Source organism: Hydra vulgaris, chromosome 11, assembly GCF_038396675.1.
Source record: "Hydra vulgaris chromosome 11, alternate assembly HydraT2T_AEP".
Taxonomy (NCBI): Eukaryota; Metazoa; Cnidaria; class Hydrozoa; order Anthoathecata; family Hydridae; genus Hydra; species Hydra vulgaris.
The window spans coordinates 55,749,543-55,768,065 of NC_088930.1; the positions used below are offsets into that span (position 1 = coordinate 55,749,543).

At 26.5% G+C, this 18,523-nt stretch overlaps 1 protein-coding gene across 1 annotated transcript; it reads left to right on the forward strand.

Moving 5' to 3' along the window:
- Positions 1-1,792: 1,792 nt before the first annotated feature.
- On the forward strand, positions 1,793-3,991 carry LOC136087148 (uncharacterized). Its single transcript, XM_065809655.1, has 3 exons — positions 1,793-2,182; positions 2,322-3,643; positions 3,790-3,991. Exons 1-3 carry the CDS (start codon positions 1,793-1,795, stop codon positions 3,989-3,991), a joined length of 1,914 nt encoding a protein of 637 aa, XP_065665727.1.
- The last annotated feature ends 14,532 nt before the right edge of the window (positions 3,992-18,523 follow it).

The following is an 18,523-nucleotide window of genomic DNA, read 5'->3' on the forward strand; positions in this document are numbered from 1 at the left end:
TAAGACAAATCGCCAAAAATCAAGGAATTAAATATTACTATTAAAAGCGAAAAAGTGATCTTATTAATGAATTATCGCAATTAACTATTTCACAGGAGCCTATTAGACCAATTCCTGCTCCACGTCCAAATGTCATGCATCCTGATAGATATGTTTCTGATAGATATAACTCTGTAATTCAAAGACCTATTCCTGCTCCACGTCCAAATGTCCTGCATCCTGATAGATATGTTCATGATAGATATAACTCTGTAATTCAAAGACCTATTCCTGCTCCACGTCCAAATGCCCTGCATCCTGATAGATATGTTCCTTATAGATATAACTCTGTAAATCAAAGACCTATTTCACAGGAGCCTATTAGATCAATTCCTGCTTCTAGCACTTTTAATCAAAGACAATTTAATAATCAACGTCATTTCAATCAAAGACCAATTTATATTCAACGGCCATTCATACAAAGACAATTTATACTACTAGAAATGTTAATCAAAGGCATGTGCCTGTTAGACTAATTCCTGCACCACGTCCAAATGTCATGCGTCCTTCTAGATAAGTTCCTGTAATTCAAAGACCAATTCCTGCACCACGTCCAAATGTCATGCATCCTTCTAGACAAGTTCCTGTAATTCAAAGACCAATTCCTGCACCTAGACATAAAAATAGGATAGATGAACAAATTTTATATCGTATAAATAGCTATAACGACTTAGTAGAGATGGTTAAGCCATATATACCAGATCAGATTAAAAAAAAATTAGAAGAGACAAAATCTGAGATTAAAAAAAAAACAGAGCCAATAAAACCTCCAATAGATACTAAAAAACAAGTTGAATTTAAATTAACTCAATCAGCTATTAAGAATGTGACAAAACAATATTCAGCTAAAGGTATAAAAGGATATGATCTTGAAACTTTTATGAATTTTGCTAAAAATAGTGCAATTAAAGTACTAAATGAAAATAGAGGATCTAAAGTGAATATAGTTGTCACTTGTAAAATGGTAAAAACTAGTATTTTAACTGGAGACGATATAATTGTAACTCCTAAATTTGCATCGAATAGTACAGTTATATTAGAAGCTACAAATTTAGATGAACTTTATGAAACATCAAAGTCTAAAATTTTAGAAAATTTATTATTGTTTCAACAGGAAGGATCAAACTGGACATTTGTTTCTATTAAAAAAATAGATATAAATATTATAGAGTATAATCCACTTAAAGCTAAATCTTATATTCCACTTGATAAAAAATTAACAGCTAAAAAAGCAATCATTAATATGCAAAATGAAAATAATCAATGCTTTAAGTGGTGTATAGCTAGATTTTTAAATCCAACAGATAATCATCCTGAAAGAGTAGATAATGATCTTATAACTCAAGCTGAAAAAATAAATTGGGATAAAATAGAATTTCCAGTTTCATTAAAACAAATTGATCTATTTGAGAAAATCAATCCAGATATAAGTGTGAATGTATTTGGGTATGAAAACTTTCATGTTCATCCATTGCGATTATCACATAATAGTGGTCGAAAACATTTAATAGATTAATTTTTAATAACTGGTGATGAAACTACTCCGAATGGATCTGATGTATCTAACCATTACTGCTTGATAAATAATTTAAGTAGATTACTTTCAACGCAAACATCGAAAAAAAATGGTGCAACTCACTATAGTAGAAATTGCTTATTAGGATATAGTTCAGAAGAATATTTATCTAAGCATAAATTGTATTGTGATGCACATGATTCAGTTCGTATTGAACTTCCAAAACCAGGAACAATAATGTATTTTAAACAGCATTATAAATCGATGAGAGTACCCTTTGTAATATATGCAGACTTTGAAAGTTTTATTAAACCTATCAATACTTGTACTCCCAATCCAAATGAATCCTATACGAAGCAGTATCAAAAACATATACCAAGTTCATTCTGTTACCATATTAAATGTTATAATCAAAGTATATACAAAGATAGATTAGTAACATATACTGCAAATAGTGAAGAAGATGATATTGCTCAAATATTTATAGACTATCTACAAGAAGATATTATAAAAATTTGTAATGAAGTAGATTTTAAGAAGCCTATGATATTTACAAGTAAAAACAAGAAAGCATTTGATGCAGCAATAAAGTGTCATATTTGTGAAGAATATTTAGGAGAAGACAGAGTGCGAGATCATTGCCATTTAACTATTTAAAATACAGAGGTGCTGCTCATAAAATTTATAATTTGACATATAGGATTCCAGAGTTCTTCCCAGTACTATTTCATAACTTATCTGATTATGATGTCACTTATTCATAAAGAAGTTATCAGGAGGTAAATTAAGTTGTATACCTAACAACGAAGAAAAGTATATTAGCTTTTCTAGAGAGATTAAATTTGGAGAGTATATTGAAGAAGAAGAGGATAAGACTGTTGATATTACACAAGAGATTCGTTTCTTAGACAGTTATAGATTTATGCCATCTAGTTTAGATGTCTTATCAAAAAATCTAACAAAAGACCAATGTAAAAATATTGGAGAATTTTATAAAGGGAAACAATTAGATTTGTTAATGAAAAAAGGTGTATACCCTTATAATTGGGTTGATTCTATTGATAAATTTAATGAAGAACAACTACCTCCAAAAGAATCATTCTTTTCTAAATTAAATGATGAAGGAATTAATGATGATGCTTACGCACTTGCGCAAACTGTATGGAAGGAATATAAATGCAGATCATTTAGAGATTATCATGATTTATATAATGTTTCAGATGTACTTTTACTAGCTGATGTCTTTGAAAATTTTAGAGATGTTTGCATGAAAAATTATAGGTTAGATCCAGCTTGGTATTATACATCACCAGGATTAGCTTGGGAGGCTCCATTGAGAAAAACAAAAGTAAAGTTAGAACTGTTGAATGATTATGATATGATCCTCATGATAAAGAATGGAATAAGAGGTGGAATCAGTACGATATCAAATAGATTAGGAAAATCTAATAATAAATATATGGATAATTATGATGAAACTAAACCATCGCAATTAATCCAATATCTAGATGCTAATAATCTATATGGATGGGCTATGAGTAAACCCCTTCTTACACATGGATTTGGTTGGATGGATGAAGATGAATTGAAAAACTGGAGATCAGTTCCATGTATACTTGAAGTTGATTTAGATTATCCAGATCATCTTCATGATGAACATAATGACTATCCACTTGCTCCTGAAAGAGTCAAAGTGGATAAAGTTGAAAAACTTATACCAAACTTGAATAATAAGAAAAATTATGTGGTACATAATACCAATCTTAAATTGTATGAAAGTTTAGAATTAAATATAACAAAAATCCATAGAGGAATAAGCTTTGAAGAAAGTGCATGGTTAAGTGATTACATTGAACTGAATACTAATCTTACGACTAAAGCAACAAATGAATTTGAAAAAGATTTCTTTAAACTCATGAACAATTCAGTCTTTGGAAAAACAATGGAAAATATTGAAAAAAGAGTTGATGTAAGGTTAGTCACAAACAGAGATGAAGCTGTTAAATTAGCATCAAGACCAAACTATGAAAGTAGGACAATATTTGATGAAAATTTAATAGCGATTCACATGAAGAGAACCAAATTAAAGTATAAGAAGAATTTGTAGGATTAAGATCCAAATTATATTCATACAAGATTCATGAAAAAGAAAGCTAAAGATGTAAAGGTGTAAAGAGAAATGTTGTTAAGAACTATATAACACACGATGATTATAAAGATTGTTTACTTAATAGAAAAGAGCACATTAGGAAAATGAATATTATAAGATCACATGCACATGAAGTTTATACAGAAGAGATTAATAAAGTAGCATTAAGTGCAGAAGATGATAAAAGAGTCGTATTAGAAGATGGAATACATACATTAGCATATGGACACTATATATTAGGAAACAAGACAACAGAACAAGATGCAGAACAGGAACCAGTAGAATAGGAAACAGTAGAATGTGAAGAAGATAAAAAATTAAATATACTATGAATCGAAATTGTGGTTAGATTAATACTTGAAATAATAAATTAAATTGTGGTTAGATTAATGCTTAAAATAATAAATTAAGTTGTGGTTAGATTAATGGTTGAAATAATAAATTAAATTGTGGTTGAATTATTGGTTGAAATTGTTGTTGAAATTGTGGTTATATTAATGGTTAAAATAATAATTAAATTGCAGGTAGATTAATGGTTAAAATTATTGTTAAAATTGTGGATGAATTAATGGTTAAAATTGATGTTGAAATTGTGGATGAATTAATGGTTAAAAACGGCATGGCCCCGAACTCTCAATATATACTACTGTGCAATTTGTTGACTTAATGTCCCGTAATGTCCTTTAATTTGTAATTTGCAAGAAGTATTGACTACCTTGTCACCCTTTTTAATGGCTTCTTTTCTTTTTTCCATATTTCTTTTTACCATTTTTTGAGCTAAAGGAAAACGCCATAATGGGAGTACTTTGTAAATTTTTTTAACAACACATCAACAACACGTAGTCAACCATATTAAAGTGTCTAAAAATTCACAAGTTTCATGCGAACTTAATTTCATGACCAATTTAATGGTTTTTTCTTTTTCTATAACATATGTTCCATTGTTTTTGAGATAACGTTTAGATACAATTTCAGTTGGAGAATAATCTTGTAATGATATAATTTCTTTTTCTACCATAGATGAAAAACCTCCTACTTGATCTTGATACTCTGGTTTCATGGTAATTTGACAATGGACTAAAGCACTAGTTGAGAATCCGTTTAAATTTACACGATGATATTTTCGAATCACATCGTCTAAAGTAATACATTTCAAATCAAAAGAATATTTCATGTGAAAAGGTAAAGGTTTTAATTAAGCTCCTCCGTATTGTCTATTTTCGTCCATAACAATTAAACATCCTCTTAATACAATGTTTAATTCGAGTTCTTTTATTTTAGGTTCAAAGTAATCTGTATCATGGCGTATTTTTGTGTACCGTTGGTCGACATGCCTCCTCGATTACTCTTTTCAATCATTTTTTGATGTTCGTTGGTCGGAGGAAATTGAATAGGAAATAAACTGATTGCAGAATTTAATTTGCTTGTATAACTAAAAATGCTAACATGATTAAGAATATGAAATTTTGTAAATTCAAATGTTCTTTTATCAAAGTCAATCATAACAGAACCTAATACTACTGTGTCGAGCACAGTATAAATATGCAATAAGGGTTTTAAAGTTTTTAAATTTAAAAATTTTCACAATTTTTGAACGCCTTCATAAGCTTCTTTAATTTTTTTAATTTCTTCTTGCACATTTTTAGACTTCATTAAATTGTTTTGAGCAAAAAATTCAATAGGTGGAAATGTTTTATATTCAATGTTTAATAGTTCGTCTGTTATTTGTAAGTAAGGAAATAATGTTTTTTTGATAAAACAGTTTTTAAACTCATGATTGTTGGTTAAATGATTAATTTCAGTATGAAAAGGTCGTAAATAATGAAACATGGTGTTGACAATTTGATTTTGAGCTTTTTGAGATAACATACTACTGGCTTGCTCTAAGAAACAATTTAAAATTTTTAAGCTATCCACAATTTTAATATGTTTACCAACGCAGATAATATTCACTTTGCTCACATTTTTAGATATAACAAAAACATCTTCCATGCTGCCATATTTTATAAAAGCGTTAAAAGGTGTTGTTTCAGATTCAGACAAATGACCGTATAACGGAATATCCAAATTTTTTTAAAACCTTCTACAATTATAATACAATTATCAAAAGAAGCGTTGTGAGCAAAAATAGGACAAGATAAATCTTGACTACATCTGCCTAAATTTTTGTTGCAATAATCATGAGCTAATCCATAAACTTGTCCTGAAAAATGATCGTGTTCAATAACTAGATAATCTTCAAAAGAGTTGAGAAAAAAATTACATTTATTTAAAACTTTTTCTCTACTTTTTTCATCTTTAATAAAATCGGATAAACTAAATTTTTTTTCCAAATTATTTATTAAAAGAAATCAAAATGCAATGATACCATAATTTGTAGACAGGTTGCTTCAATTTTCTCATAAGAAACAAAAAAAATAGGTTATCTGTATTTTGACTGCCTACTTCGTTGATACATTTGCGAAAGATTTTGATTAAAAAGTAGGGATCGTTTAACAATTCAACATTGTCTTGATCAAAATATATTTCGAGTTGTTGATCGGTCATGATAAGGAAAGCAAATTGTTTCATATAATCTACAAGTTCTCCACTGGTTATTCTGACATAATCACTTAACAAACCGTTGGTGGCAGGTAGGTATTCAAATTTTTCCCAACATTTACAGCAAATGTAAAACAAACTTGATACTTGAAATAAATCTTGTTTTATTTTTTCCGCATCATTGTTGATTAAATAATTTTGAAGATTCAAAGGTAACATGAACAATTCTAAACGACCAACTCTTTGAAACATAATATTAATAACTTGAATTCGTTTGCCGTTATAAATACGAAATTCGTTATGATTCAATCTTTATGTTTCTTGAGGAGTCATGCGAGAAAATTTATTTATATAAATATCAGATTGACGTATTTTATCTGCAGGATATCTACAAATAGAACATAAAGGATTTTCTTCTTGCCATATTAAATTTCTTTCTTCAGATGATATATTTAAATTTTGAAAACGCGGTAAACATATTTCATAAGCAAATCGAACCAAAGTATCAGCTAAAGCATTAAATCGTAAACTCGTAATTCCGTTTTTAATTTTTCATTATTTTCACGAGTCGATTTTAACTTTTCCCACAATATGCGTCTGCGTGTTTTGTGAAGTAAAGAAACTCCTGGTTGAAAATAGGGAGGTAGACACGTTAAACGATTTTTTTCTAAACTTTCAATAGTATTTTCATAATAAAAAATCCATTGAGTGATCACGTGTCCTTGTTCATCCAAACCAAAACATTCTCTTGCTAATGTTTCATGAATGCATTGAATGACGATTGAATGACAATGATAAATCAACTCAGATAATGGTTTGACTTTGGAAGTGGCATTTTCTTCAGATTTTGTAATACTCGTTTCACAATCAAATGTCATTAAAAAAGGAAATAAGTTTCTACTTGTACACATAAACGAATTTTGCGGACGATAGTGAGTAATGCAATCGTCGTATGTAAATTTGTCCGGTTTATAATAACCTTCACATTCGTGTGTCTCTCTAGTAAATTTTTGTCCGCATTCTGAACATTGAAAAAGAACACGTAACTTGTTAGCAGAAAAATGTATAGTAGAAAATTTTTCATTCAACATGCTTATAGCATGAAAAGAATTGTTTTTTTGAAAAATACAAATTTTCATAGTGTTTTTGGTTTTTTTCCGTTAATTGGCTTTATTTTTTTCCTCGTCATTAATAAAATCTCTGTGAGAATCTTGATCGTCTTTGGTAATGTTTGCGCTTTCGTATACCACTTTTAATAATTCTGTAAGACTACTTTTATATTGCGATTTTAATTTAGAATACAACAAACGAATTTTGGTATTACTTTTGCTAACGGCAAAAATTTTAATGTTAATACGATCAAAACTATTTTCGTAATCAAAACAGTGACACAAATCAATAAAAGTTTGAAACGACATACTTTTAGATTTTGTATAACGTTTTTCCAAGTCAGAGTATTTTGTTCATCTTGTTCTTCAAAAAGGAGTTGTAAAATATTTTCTTCTGAATATAAATCAGTGGCATTTTTTTCCAACACTTTTTTATTCCATTCTTTAATTGTGCACACATTCCATTGGCGAATCAACAAAGAGATTAGAAAAGCAGAATAAAAACATAATCCTGGTTCAAACAAAATACTATAATCTAAAAACATTTTTCTTTTTTGTTCATAAGAGAGTTTATTATAAGATAGTCCTTTTAGCGAATTTTGCTATTGTGTTATAGAATGAGGTCTATACCATTCACCAAACTATTCGTCTACATCAATTTCTTTGCTCCTCTTTTGTTGGTTTTTAAATGAAATTAATTTTTTTTTTTTTCGTAATATGTATTGTTGTGTTTTTTCTTTTTTTGAATCTGTTCATTTGTTTTGTTTTCTTTGCTCCTCTTTAGTTGTTTTTTAAATAAAAGTATTTTTTTATTTTTTTCGTAATATGTTTTGTTGTGTTTTTTCTTTTTTTGAATTTGTTTATCTGTCGTGAGCATTTTTCTTTTATAACCTGACAATTCAAAATTTCGTAATTTCATCATTGACCTTTCTGTTAAATTTGATAGAGATTTGATTTTAATATTACATAATCGTATCAACCTCCATCCACTATCGTTTTCTAAAATATTAAAAACAGCAGAAACATTGGCATCTTGAATAAAACGTAAATTAGTCGGTCCTTCTAAAAGTTTTATAAAATAAATAGGTGAATTGTAACAACGTTTCATGATTTTTCAATAACCATTTTCAATAGATTTGCAACACAAAGTAACAATATTATAACCAATTAAGAAATTTTGAAACAAGTCAGCAAAATAAATACTCTTTTTCATTTGCGTTTCAAACCCTTCCAATGTTTTTTGTTCTACGTGATAAACAATTTCATTTGGACTTTGAGTTTCTGAATAAAGTTGTGCTTCCTCGATAATATCTTCATTTTTATAATCATCTTTGATGTAAAAAAAAATGTTCAGTGTATATACTGTTGTTACTAAATTTAGTTTCCTCAGTTTGATATTCAAATTTCATTTTTTATATCTAAAAAAAAAAATTACATGTATTTTTTATAAAATTCCAAAACATCTGAATCAACAGTGATACTTTTAAATATTTTTCGTAATTCTAGTTTACTATTAATAATTATAAAAATATCATTAATATTACAAACTCGTGAAAAAGAAACATAATAAAGACTATTATTAAATGCCTTTAAATTAAATTGAACAACTGCTTTATTCATTGTACTTCCTTGAGCTTTATAAACAGTAAAAGAAAAAGCTAATTTTAAAGGTAAACCAAATCTTGAGCCTTCAATAGCATGAGAGCAATCTAAAATCTCTACTTTGACACATTCGATTTTGACTTCTTTTTTATTCATATTAACCCAAACAGCATTATTTTCTATTAAAATGACTGTGCCAATAGTACCATTGCACAAACCTTCTTCAACATTAATATTTTTCACAAGCATAACAATAGCACCCATTTTAAGATAAACTGCTGGAATCTGAAACGAAGATTGTATGTTTCGATTTTTAATAACGTCTTTAGCATAAAACCAATAACCTTCGTGCTTTATACTCTCCATTTTTTTATTGTTATAAACATCGACTTCCATATTTCTAAAAAATTATCTCGTATATTTAGTGTTTAAATTTTCATCTTTTTCAAAACAACGCGTCATAAAATAATCAACAGTTTGGTCTGAAACTTGACTAAAACGTATTTCATTTAAAGCTCCAAAAAACTGCGCATCTTCTTTTTGTCTAAAGCATTCAGTTAAAACCAAAACTTGTGTCATGTATTGTTGCCATATTTTAGATTTAAAAACAAATTCTCCTTTAATAGGTGGTAATTAAAAAAAATCACCACAAGCAATAACTTGAATATCACCAAATAATTCATCATAACATTGTTTAATTTCACAAGCTATTAAATGTTATAAATCAAATGTTTGAGCGTTCATCAGTGAAATTTCATCAATAGTTAAAACATCAGTTTCCAACCACGTTTTTGTAATGTCTGGATGCATATGACGTTTAGAATATTCTATACTTTTAACACCAGTTTCTATACCAGCAAAAGCATGTATAGTGACACCATTTTATAAATGAGCTGCTTTTCCTGTACTTGCAGTAATATGTATTGTTTTATAAATTTGTATACTTTGAGCAATTTCTTTGACAATATAACTTTTTCCACAACCAGCACCACCAGTAATAAAAAAATTGATTCCTTCATTAAGCCATTGAAGCGCTTTTTGTTGTTGTAAAGATAACATTTTTTTATTATTTTTGCTGAAAAAAAATAAATTTTATTTTGAATATAAATACATAATAGCATATTTAACAAAAAACATCATAAAAATAATGCTCGCTTCCGTCTTCTTTTCCAGTTTACATGAGAAATTGTTCTTGTTCCCATTAACAAGTAATAACAATTTCACAGCTAACATTTCATCGTCGTTCAATACATTTTTTTGATCGTTATTTGTAATATGTTTCATGTTTAATAACTCCAAAAACTTTTTATTATTATCATTTTCTCTTTTTATATTCATCTAAAAAAATTACATATAATATACTTGATCAAAACATTTTTCACAATATATAAACGAACAACTTCGCTTCCAAACTTCAGAATATCTAAATTCATTGCAATCTTCATATTCGTTTAAATATTGTTTACAATTTTCAGTTTCTAGACATTTTTCTTTCACATGATTTAATAAATCTTCTTTAGATTTATTTTTATAAAAATAATAAAAACTTTCAAAATTCAAATTTATTAAACGTGATGATGTATTTTAATATATTGAAACACCATCAAAATCAATATAGAAGGTATATTCAAATATTGAAACTCTTTGATAAAAAAATTATCCCAATCGTAATTCAAAAAATGCAATCTACATGATTCACATAAAGTTTGTCTTGAAGTAATTAGGTGTTCTCTAATTTTTTCCAAAGTTGCTGGATGATTTTGATTGAATTTGTGTATGCTTTTCATCAATAAATCCAAATCATTTTCTGTTAGTTCCATTTTTAATTATGTAATCTAAAAAAAACAAATTTAATTATAAAAAATTTTTTTATTCATCGTATAAAGAATTTACATGTTTATATTTATTTTTCATAATCACTATATTCTGAACGTAAAAAATCTGCCTTTAGTTGTTGCTGCTTTAAGAAAATATAATTCCGAAGAAAGTGAGATAAACACAACAGATAATTACTTAAAAATGGAGGTCGACAAGTTTAATAAATTATTATTCTTCATATAAAAAAATTATTATTCTTCATATAATGAATGTATATGTTTACATCTCCTTTCAGAAGCGTTATATTCTGAACGTGAAATCTTAATATTGTTCTTTTTACATTCGAAACACAAATTGTTCTCTTGACGTGGACACGAAGCCAAACAAAGAATTTCTCTTTTATGATAACAATAAGTATTTTTTAACAAAACTTCTGATAAACCAATCTTTTTTGATACCAACATAATATTAGTTTTCATTTTTATTATGTAATCTAAAAAAAATTTATTTTAAAATAGTATAAAAAATTACAAAAAAAAATAATTTAATTTGTTGTTTCCATTTGATATTTGTTCACGAGATCGTCGTCGTATATATATTTTTTTATTTTCTTAAATTTTTCTTGACAAGACTTGCATGGATCAATATCACAAATTTCACATTCGTCCATTGAAAGCATATATTCTTTTATCGAATCAATCGAATCGAATTTAGCAACATAATTCAATAATTCATCAAAATCAATATTTTCATCAACTATTCTTCGAAACAAATCAAATTCTTTAAAGCTTGTTTGAGACATCTTTTTAATATGTAATCTAAAAAAATAACAAATTAACAAAAATACAACAAAAATGATCAATAATAATATCCATTATTGTTATTATAAAGACTTTCTCTTGTTTTAGAAATAAAAATGTCATTTTTTTTTATTTGTACAATCTAAACACAATGGTTCTAAACAATTACAATGAAACAATTCTTCTATTTTGTATTTATGAATAGGAAAAATCATGTTTAAGAAATATTTAGAAAATCCACTCTTGATAGAAGCTTTTTTTATCATATTGTAAAATTCTTTGACTTTTTCAGCTGAACATTGACAACTAAAACAAACAAGTCTATTATCATTATATTCTAAACAGTCACATATGGGTAAAAAACGAATGTCATTCTCTTGATTTTGATAAATTTCCATAATCTGTTCTTGAGTTAACTTGAGTTTAGTTGGAGCTTTTTTTATTATTTCCATTTTTTATGTAATCTAAAAAAAAAGGACTTTATATACTAAATATATTATATACAGTTTTTAATTCTATATAAATATAACAAGAATTCAAATTACAAAACACACAAACAGGGCAACATTTACATTGAGCAATTTTACAAAGAGCCTCATACATAGGACCAGGTTTTTTACAAATAGAATAAAATATTCTTTCATGCAGTCAAGTTTTATCGCAACCTTTTCACACATTTGTAAATCATGCTCACATAACAACAACATTGACGCTTGCAATTTCAAAAAATTTTCATTTTTAATTTCAAACGTGGACTTTTTTATTTTTTCAGCTGGATAACTTATAACTCGTAATTCTTCCGGTTTTATTTTATGAACTTCTTTTACAAAATGATCAAATTGTTCTTGAGACATTTCTTTACGAGTTCTCGGATGAAAATCTTCCAATGGAAATAAAGGTAAAAGTCGATCACACACCCATTTTTCATCATCTTCACGAACAATATTGTAAATATCTACTCCTATGAGTTCAAAGACAAGAGGCGCAAGATCTTTGTTCACAATTTTATCATCAACGATACCAAAACTTCCATCTTCATTTTGAACAATTTCAGCTTCATAAAACACATCCATTTTTTTTATTATGTAATCTAAAAAAAATACAATAAAAAATTATTTTATAAAAAATTTCTTTTGTTTGCTCATCACATAAACAATTTTAGCCTTTTGACAATTGGGACACAGTTCTATGTATCGACATGTTGTTACTGCTGGTGTCATAAAACTATTGGATGGTCGTACTGTTATTTTTACCAATTTTTTTATTATGTAATCTAAAAAATTAAAAATTTATCATAATTACAATAAAAAAAATTTAAGAAGACCAGTTAGTGCCACCAAGAAGTGTGTTTACATTATTTATTAATGTTTTAAGTTCAGATAACACGTCGTTTATTTCTTTAATACGTTTTTCACATTCTGAACAAAGAGTTTCACATTCACAAAGTTCTAAATAATCAGCAGCTGAAAGTTCTTCTTTTATACCTTTTCATTTTCCATTTTTTTCTTATGTAATCTAAAAAATAAAAAAATTTACAATTTTATCATCTAATCACAAAAAAGTACTCAAATATTCCATCGTTTTTAAAAATGAACGCTGTAATTCCTTACGTACAAATAATATTTTTTCAGTTTCATTTTGTAAATAAAAATATTAAATTATTTCTCTATTAAATTGAGGAACATTTTTTTCAATACAATCAAACATAACTTTGTCTCTTTTTCTTTGTTTCTCATTCTTATAATCTGTTTTTTTTTTCAAATATTCGATATCTTGTTTATTTGTAGTAAATAATTTGTATAAAGCTCGAATATAAATTTGTAAAGTTTTTAATCTTTCTTTAAAACCATCTTTCTCAGCATCTTCTCGAATTAACTTATTCATTTCCTCATTGGCTTTCTTTACTCCATCTCCATTAATATCGAAATTTTTATCAAAATGGTCAGCATAACTACGATATTTAATAAAATATTTAACTTTTTGATATTCATAAGCGATATCAGCATTGTATTTATCGAGCTTTTTATAAATATTCGAAATATACTTTCCATGTTTAAATTCGTGAAGAAACTCCATTTTTTTTAATTAGTTAACCTAAAAAAATACAAAGTTTAAAGTACAAAGTTTTAAAAAATACAAAGTTTAAAAAAAATACAAAGTTTTAAAAAGTTAAAAAAAAATTTACTCATTAAGAATATATATAAAAGTAGTAATAAAATAATTTCTAATTGTTTTTTTTAACATTAATCTTTCTTCATGCTTAGATAAATAAATAAAATCTTTCATGTCTACATCTGTTTTCATATACATAAACATTGCATTGTCTCTTCTCGAGAATTCCTCTTTTTCTTTTGATACGATATAATCATCTTCTTCAATTGCAAGATTGGAAATTGCAATTATATAAGTTAACATTTCTGTTAACAAATTTCGCAGATTGACATTTTCTTTTAAGAGTGTACTGTTTTCCTTTATAATTTCCATAATTTTTCTAATCTCCTTTTGATGATCTTTCTAATCTCCTTTTGATTGATCTTTCATTTTGATGATCGTCCATAGTTAAAAATTCTTTCCGGATAACAAAATGAAAATAAAAATCTTGAGATATTTTTTCCAAACATTCCCATAACTCTTTTTTTGAATGATGTACTCGGTCAAAGTATTTGGTAATCCAATTGATATTCTCTTCCTGCCAACTATTATTTTTAATACAAGTATCCATTTTTTTTTAATTAGTTGTCTAAAAAAAATAAATAAAATGAAATAAAATGAATTAAAACACTATGTTTTATTAGTTAATCTAAAAAAAACAATTACAATTGAACAGATAAATTATTAAAATTATATTCTAATTTGTGAGTTCATTCAATATGTTTATGACTCAAAGTTAACAATTCTAAAAAGTTTTCTGCAATCGCTTTTAAACTAATTATATAATTATAAATAAAACTATTCTTTTCCATTGCATTCATGCCATCTATGATAATTATTTCTATTGAATCCATATATAATTTTTCTGTATCACAACAAGCAAGCTGAATTTGAGAAAAAATATCCAAATAGCATTTTAGTTTATTTAACGACATAACTTGAATTACTTGCATAAAATAAGTCTTCATAGTATTAAATTCCTCAAGTACATTACTAAATGAATTTGTCTGAAAGTTTTCAACGTAACCCAATATACTTGTTAAATGACAATATTGTTCTTTATCATGTTGTAAAACAGTATCCCAAACACGGTTGATTTCATATTTTTTACAAAATAGTTTCAAATTAGTATCCCAAGGATGTTTGTCTTCATTCATTTAATTAGTTGTCTATAAAAATTTTTTACAAATTACTACAATAAAAAAAATTATTTAATTTTACACTTAAAAAATAGTATCCCCAGAACGTTTTTTAAAAAAAACTAAAAAATTATTTAATTTTACATTTAATATACAAGTTATTTTCTACTAAATATTCATCAATGCCAACTTTTTTTATAAAATTACAATATCCATAACCAACATTTTTTTTATCTTTTAGTAGTCGTTGAAAAGAAACATTATTCTCGCTAATAAAACTTTTTTTCATTTGTTTACCATTAGGTCCACATAGTTTAAAAGTAATAACAGGATTTATAAAGGGCCATTTTAAAATGACATCATAAGGTGATGATCTCATTATAATATACAAACCAATTTCTTCTTCCTCATGGTTATCACATTTCATATTGATGTTCATTTTCATTAAAAATTGATAATTTTTATAATAAAAGGGTACACTATAATAAACTTTGCCTTCATTTTTTAATTGCTCTATAAAATTTTCAAAAATCCATATTTTACTGCCATGACCATTATTATTGTGCATTTCTTCTAAAATGGATACTCGTAAATCTAAATTCATTATTTTATCATTATACAAACCATTGAATAAAAAACTTGGGTTATCAGTATAAATGGTAAATGTAGGCCTACTATTTTCTGCAATTCTATCCGCCATAATTTTTACTAATCTAAAAAAAAAATTATACAATATAAAAAAAATATTACAAAATTTTTATTTTCCAGTGGAACCAAAACCACCCTTTCTTTCTACATCTTTAATCATTGACGTTTTCACTTCACGGCAAGAACATCCATCAATTTCTATTACTTTTTTTACAACTTTAAATATTTTCACAAATCCCATTTGAGCACCAGCATCTCCAGGATTAATAATATAATCATCTTTTGAATGATTCATCAATCAATGATCATCTTTTATTTCAACCTTTTTATTCATCTAAAAACAATTTTTAAATACATACATTGCGTTTTTGTTCTAAAGAATAAACTATATGTTCTCTTTTTTCCTTAGGAGAAAGAATACAACTTTTACAAAACCTAGTGTCCAAACCAATAATTATAAAATTCAAACTGTTTTAAATCCTTTTCGTTTAATGCTCTATTAAAAAGTTCATTAATATAGGGTAATAAAGGCACACTATAATTAAATTCAGTATCAATCCACATATTTAAAAATAAATCGTCTATATTTTATATTAATTTTCTATCATAATCTTCTACAACTGAAGATTTTTCTAATTTAACATTACCATCAAAATGTTTGTATTTTAGTTTTACAATTTCCATTCTTGTTCTTTCATAATATCTATTTTCTTCCTTTTCCATTTTTTTGCAATCTAAACACATTTTTATATCTCACTGACTTCACCAGAAGATGTTGATGATTTGAACAAGTTTTTTTTCCCCTTTTTATATAAAATGATAGTCATAACAACATAATCTTTTTCATTAAAATAGAATCAAAGTACCAAAGTACAAAGTTTAAAGTTCATCATACCACACTTTAAACTTTGAACTTTAAACTTGTATGACATATTTCACATTCTTTAAAAAAAAAACTTGTTTAGTTCTCGTTTTTTTAATCTCTCTTTTCAACTCAAACAGTATAAAATGAGCTCATTTTAATTTAAAAATTTATTCAAAACACAAGTGAACAAAATGTCAGATTTTGAAGTTGTTCATTGCAACGAAAACACCTATGTTAAATTTGCAGAATTAGCTGCAGCTGCTTTGTGACTTATTGAATTTAAAGAAGAAAAAAATGTAAAAGATAAACAATATTCTACTGTTCCTCTCAAACCGCTGGCACAATTTAACTATGTTAAAAAAGAATTAATCTACAAACCAAAAAATGAGGGTTGTGAAATATTACTACCATGGAAATACAGAGATATGTGCAATCTCAACAAAACAAATTATTTATTCAGGTCTGAAATCAAATTAACTAAAGACGACAACAAATTTAAAATGTCCAAAGGCGAAATTACTAATAATGTGGTTTTTAAATTTAATCATAACAAAATGACCAAAAAAGTATTGGAAAGTTTGATGGATAGTATGCAAGCAGCTCAAAACAGAGCCTATATGACAGTGGCTTACCCTAAAACCCTCATATTAAAAACAGTCGAGTTTAACAGTTTTGGGATACGTTTAGCAAAAGAAGAAGATGAGATTCATGTTACAGAGTATGAAAGATTATTGGCTGTAGAACCTTCTTTCCATAACACTATGAATAAAAATGATGTTCCTAGAAATTATAATCAGATTTTAAAAAAGCTTGTGCAGAGTTTGCTGAAAAAGAAGCGAGTGAAGCAAAAAAAGCCAAAGTTGAACCAGAAGTACCAGAAGTACCAAAAGAAGATGAAGAATAACTTTTTTTGTAATTTTTTTAATTGAATTAAAAAACCTGTTTTATTAATAAAAAACTTGTTTTTTTTTTCTTTTTTTCCTATATAAAGAGTAAAAAAAATAAATTCTAGTTCATTTTTGAAAGAGAAAATGACTAGCGAACAACTCGACAAAAGTCTTATCAAAGCTGTTCAACTTTTTTATCCAGATAATGAATTACATACTATGTTGTTTGAACTTCACCATTTAAATAACACGTATGAAGAATGGCAAGATATTATATTTGCCTATTTAAAAAATTTTAACTTGGAGTTAAACTTGGAAGAAGAAAAATGGATGGATTTGTATTATATATTTATAGCTAAAGACTATGAAAACTGTCTTCATTTGTTTGAAAAACCTTCTCGTTGTTATATGAATTTTGCAGAACAATCAGCTTCATGGAGAACTAACATGTTTGAAGTATGTCGCATGATTAACGATGATTTTTTAAATATAACCAAAACAACGGTAGAAAAACAACACGAAGAACTAAAAAAAAAACTAGAAGAGTTTATTAAAGTATATAAACTTTATTACAAATCAAAAAACATTGAAAAGAAATGTACTTCATGGAAAAGCAAACTTAAACAGTCCTTAAAGTATTATTTTTTGTTTCCTTATCTATCTAACAAATGGGAATATGATAACTTGAAGAAAATTTGTAAAATATTAAAAAACGTTTTTCCAGCTTGTATGGACCAACCGCCTTGCTTTTCATTCAACAATAAAATTTTTCATAATGCCTATTACACCATTTATACACCTGCTCCTATTTATGAATATTTTATAGAAAAAAAAGTACACCAAGAAGGTGATAAAGTTTACATTTATAAAGTCTTTGAACGTTGCAATTTTCACGAAAAAAGTTAAATAGAAATGTTCCCTACTGCTCAATGGTTTTTTTTCTTTAAAAGAAACTTTAACATTTCAATGGTTCTATACAGAAAAGAGGACGAAGTTTATAATTAAAATACTAACGAAATAGTATCGAAACAACCTATACACAGAAACACTAATTATACCAAATATTATGTGACTGCGAAAGAAGGATTATAAACAAGACATTTTTTATTTTTTTATTTTTTTTTTCCATATCAAAAAGTTGATATACAAGTTTATTTATTTTAAATATATTGTTAAAACATTCACAAGTGTCTTTATTTAAAACTTTCATACAGTACATATTATCTTTTATCAATTTGATAAATCCTCTATAGCCTTCA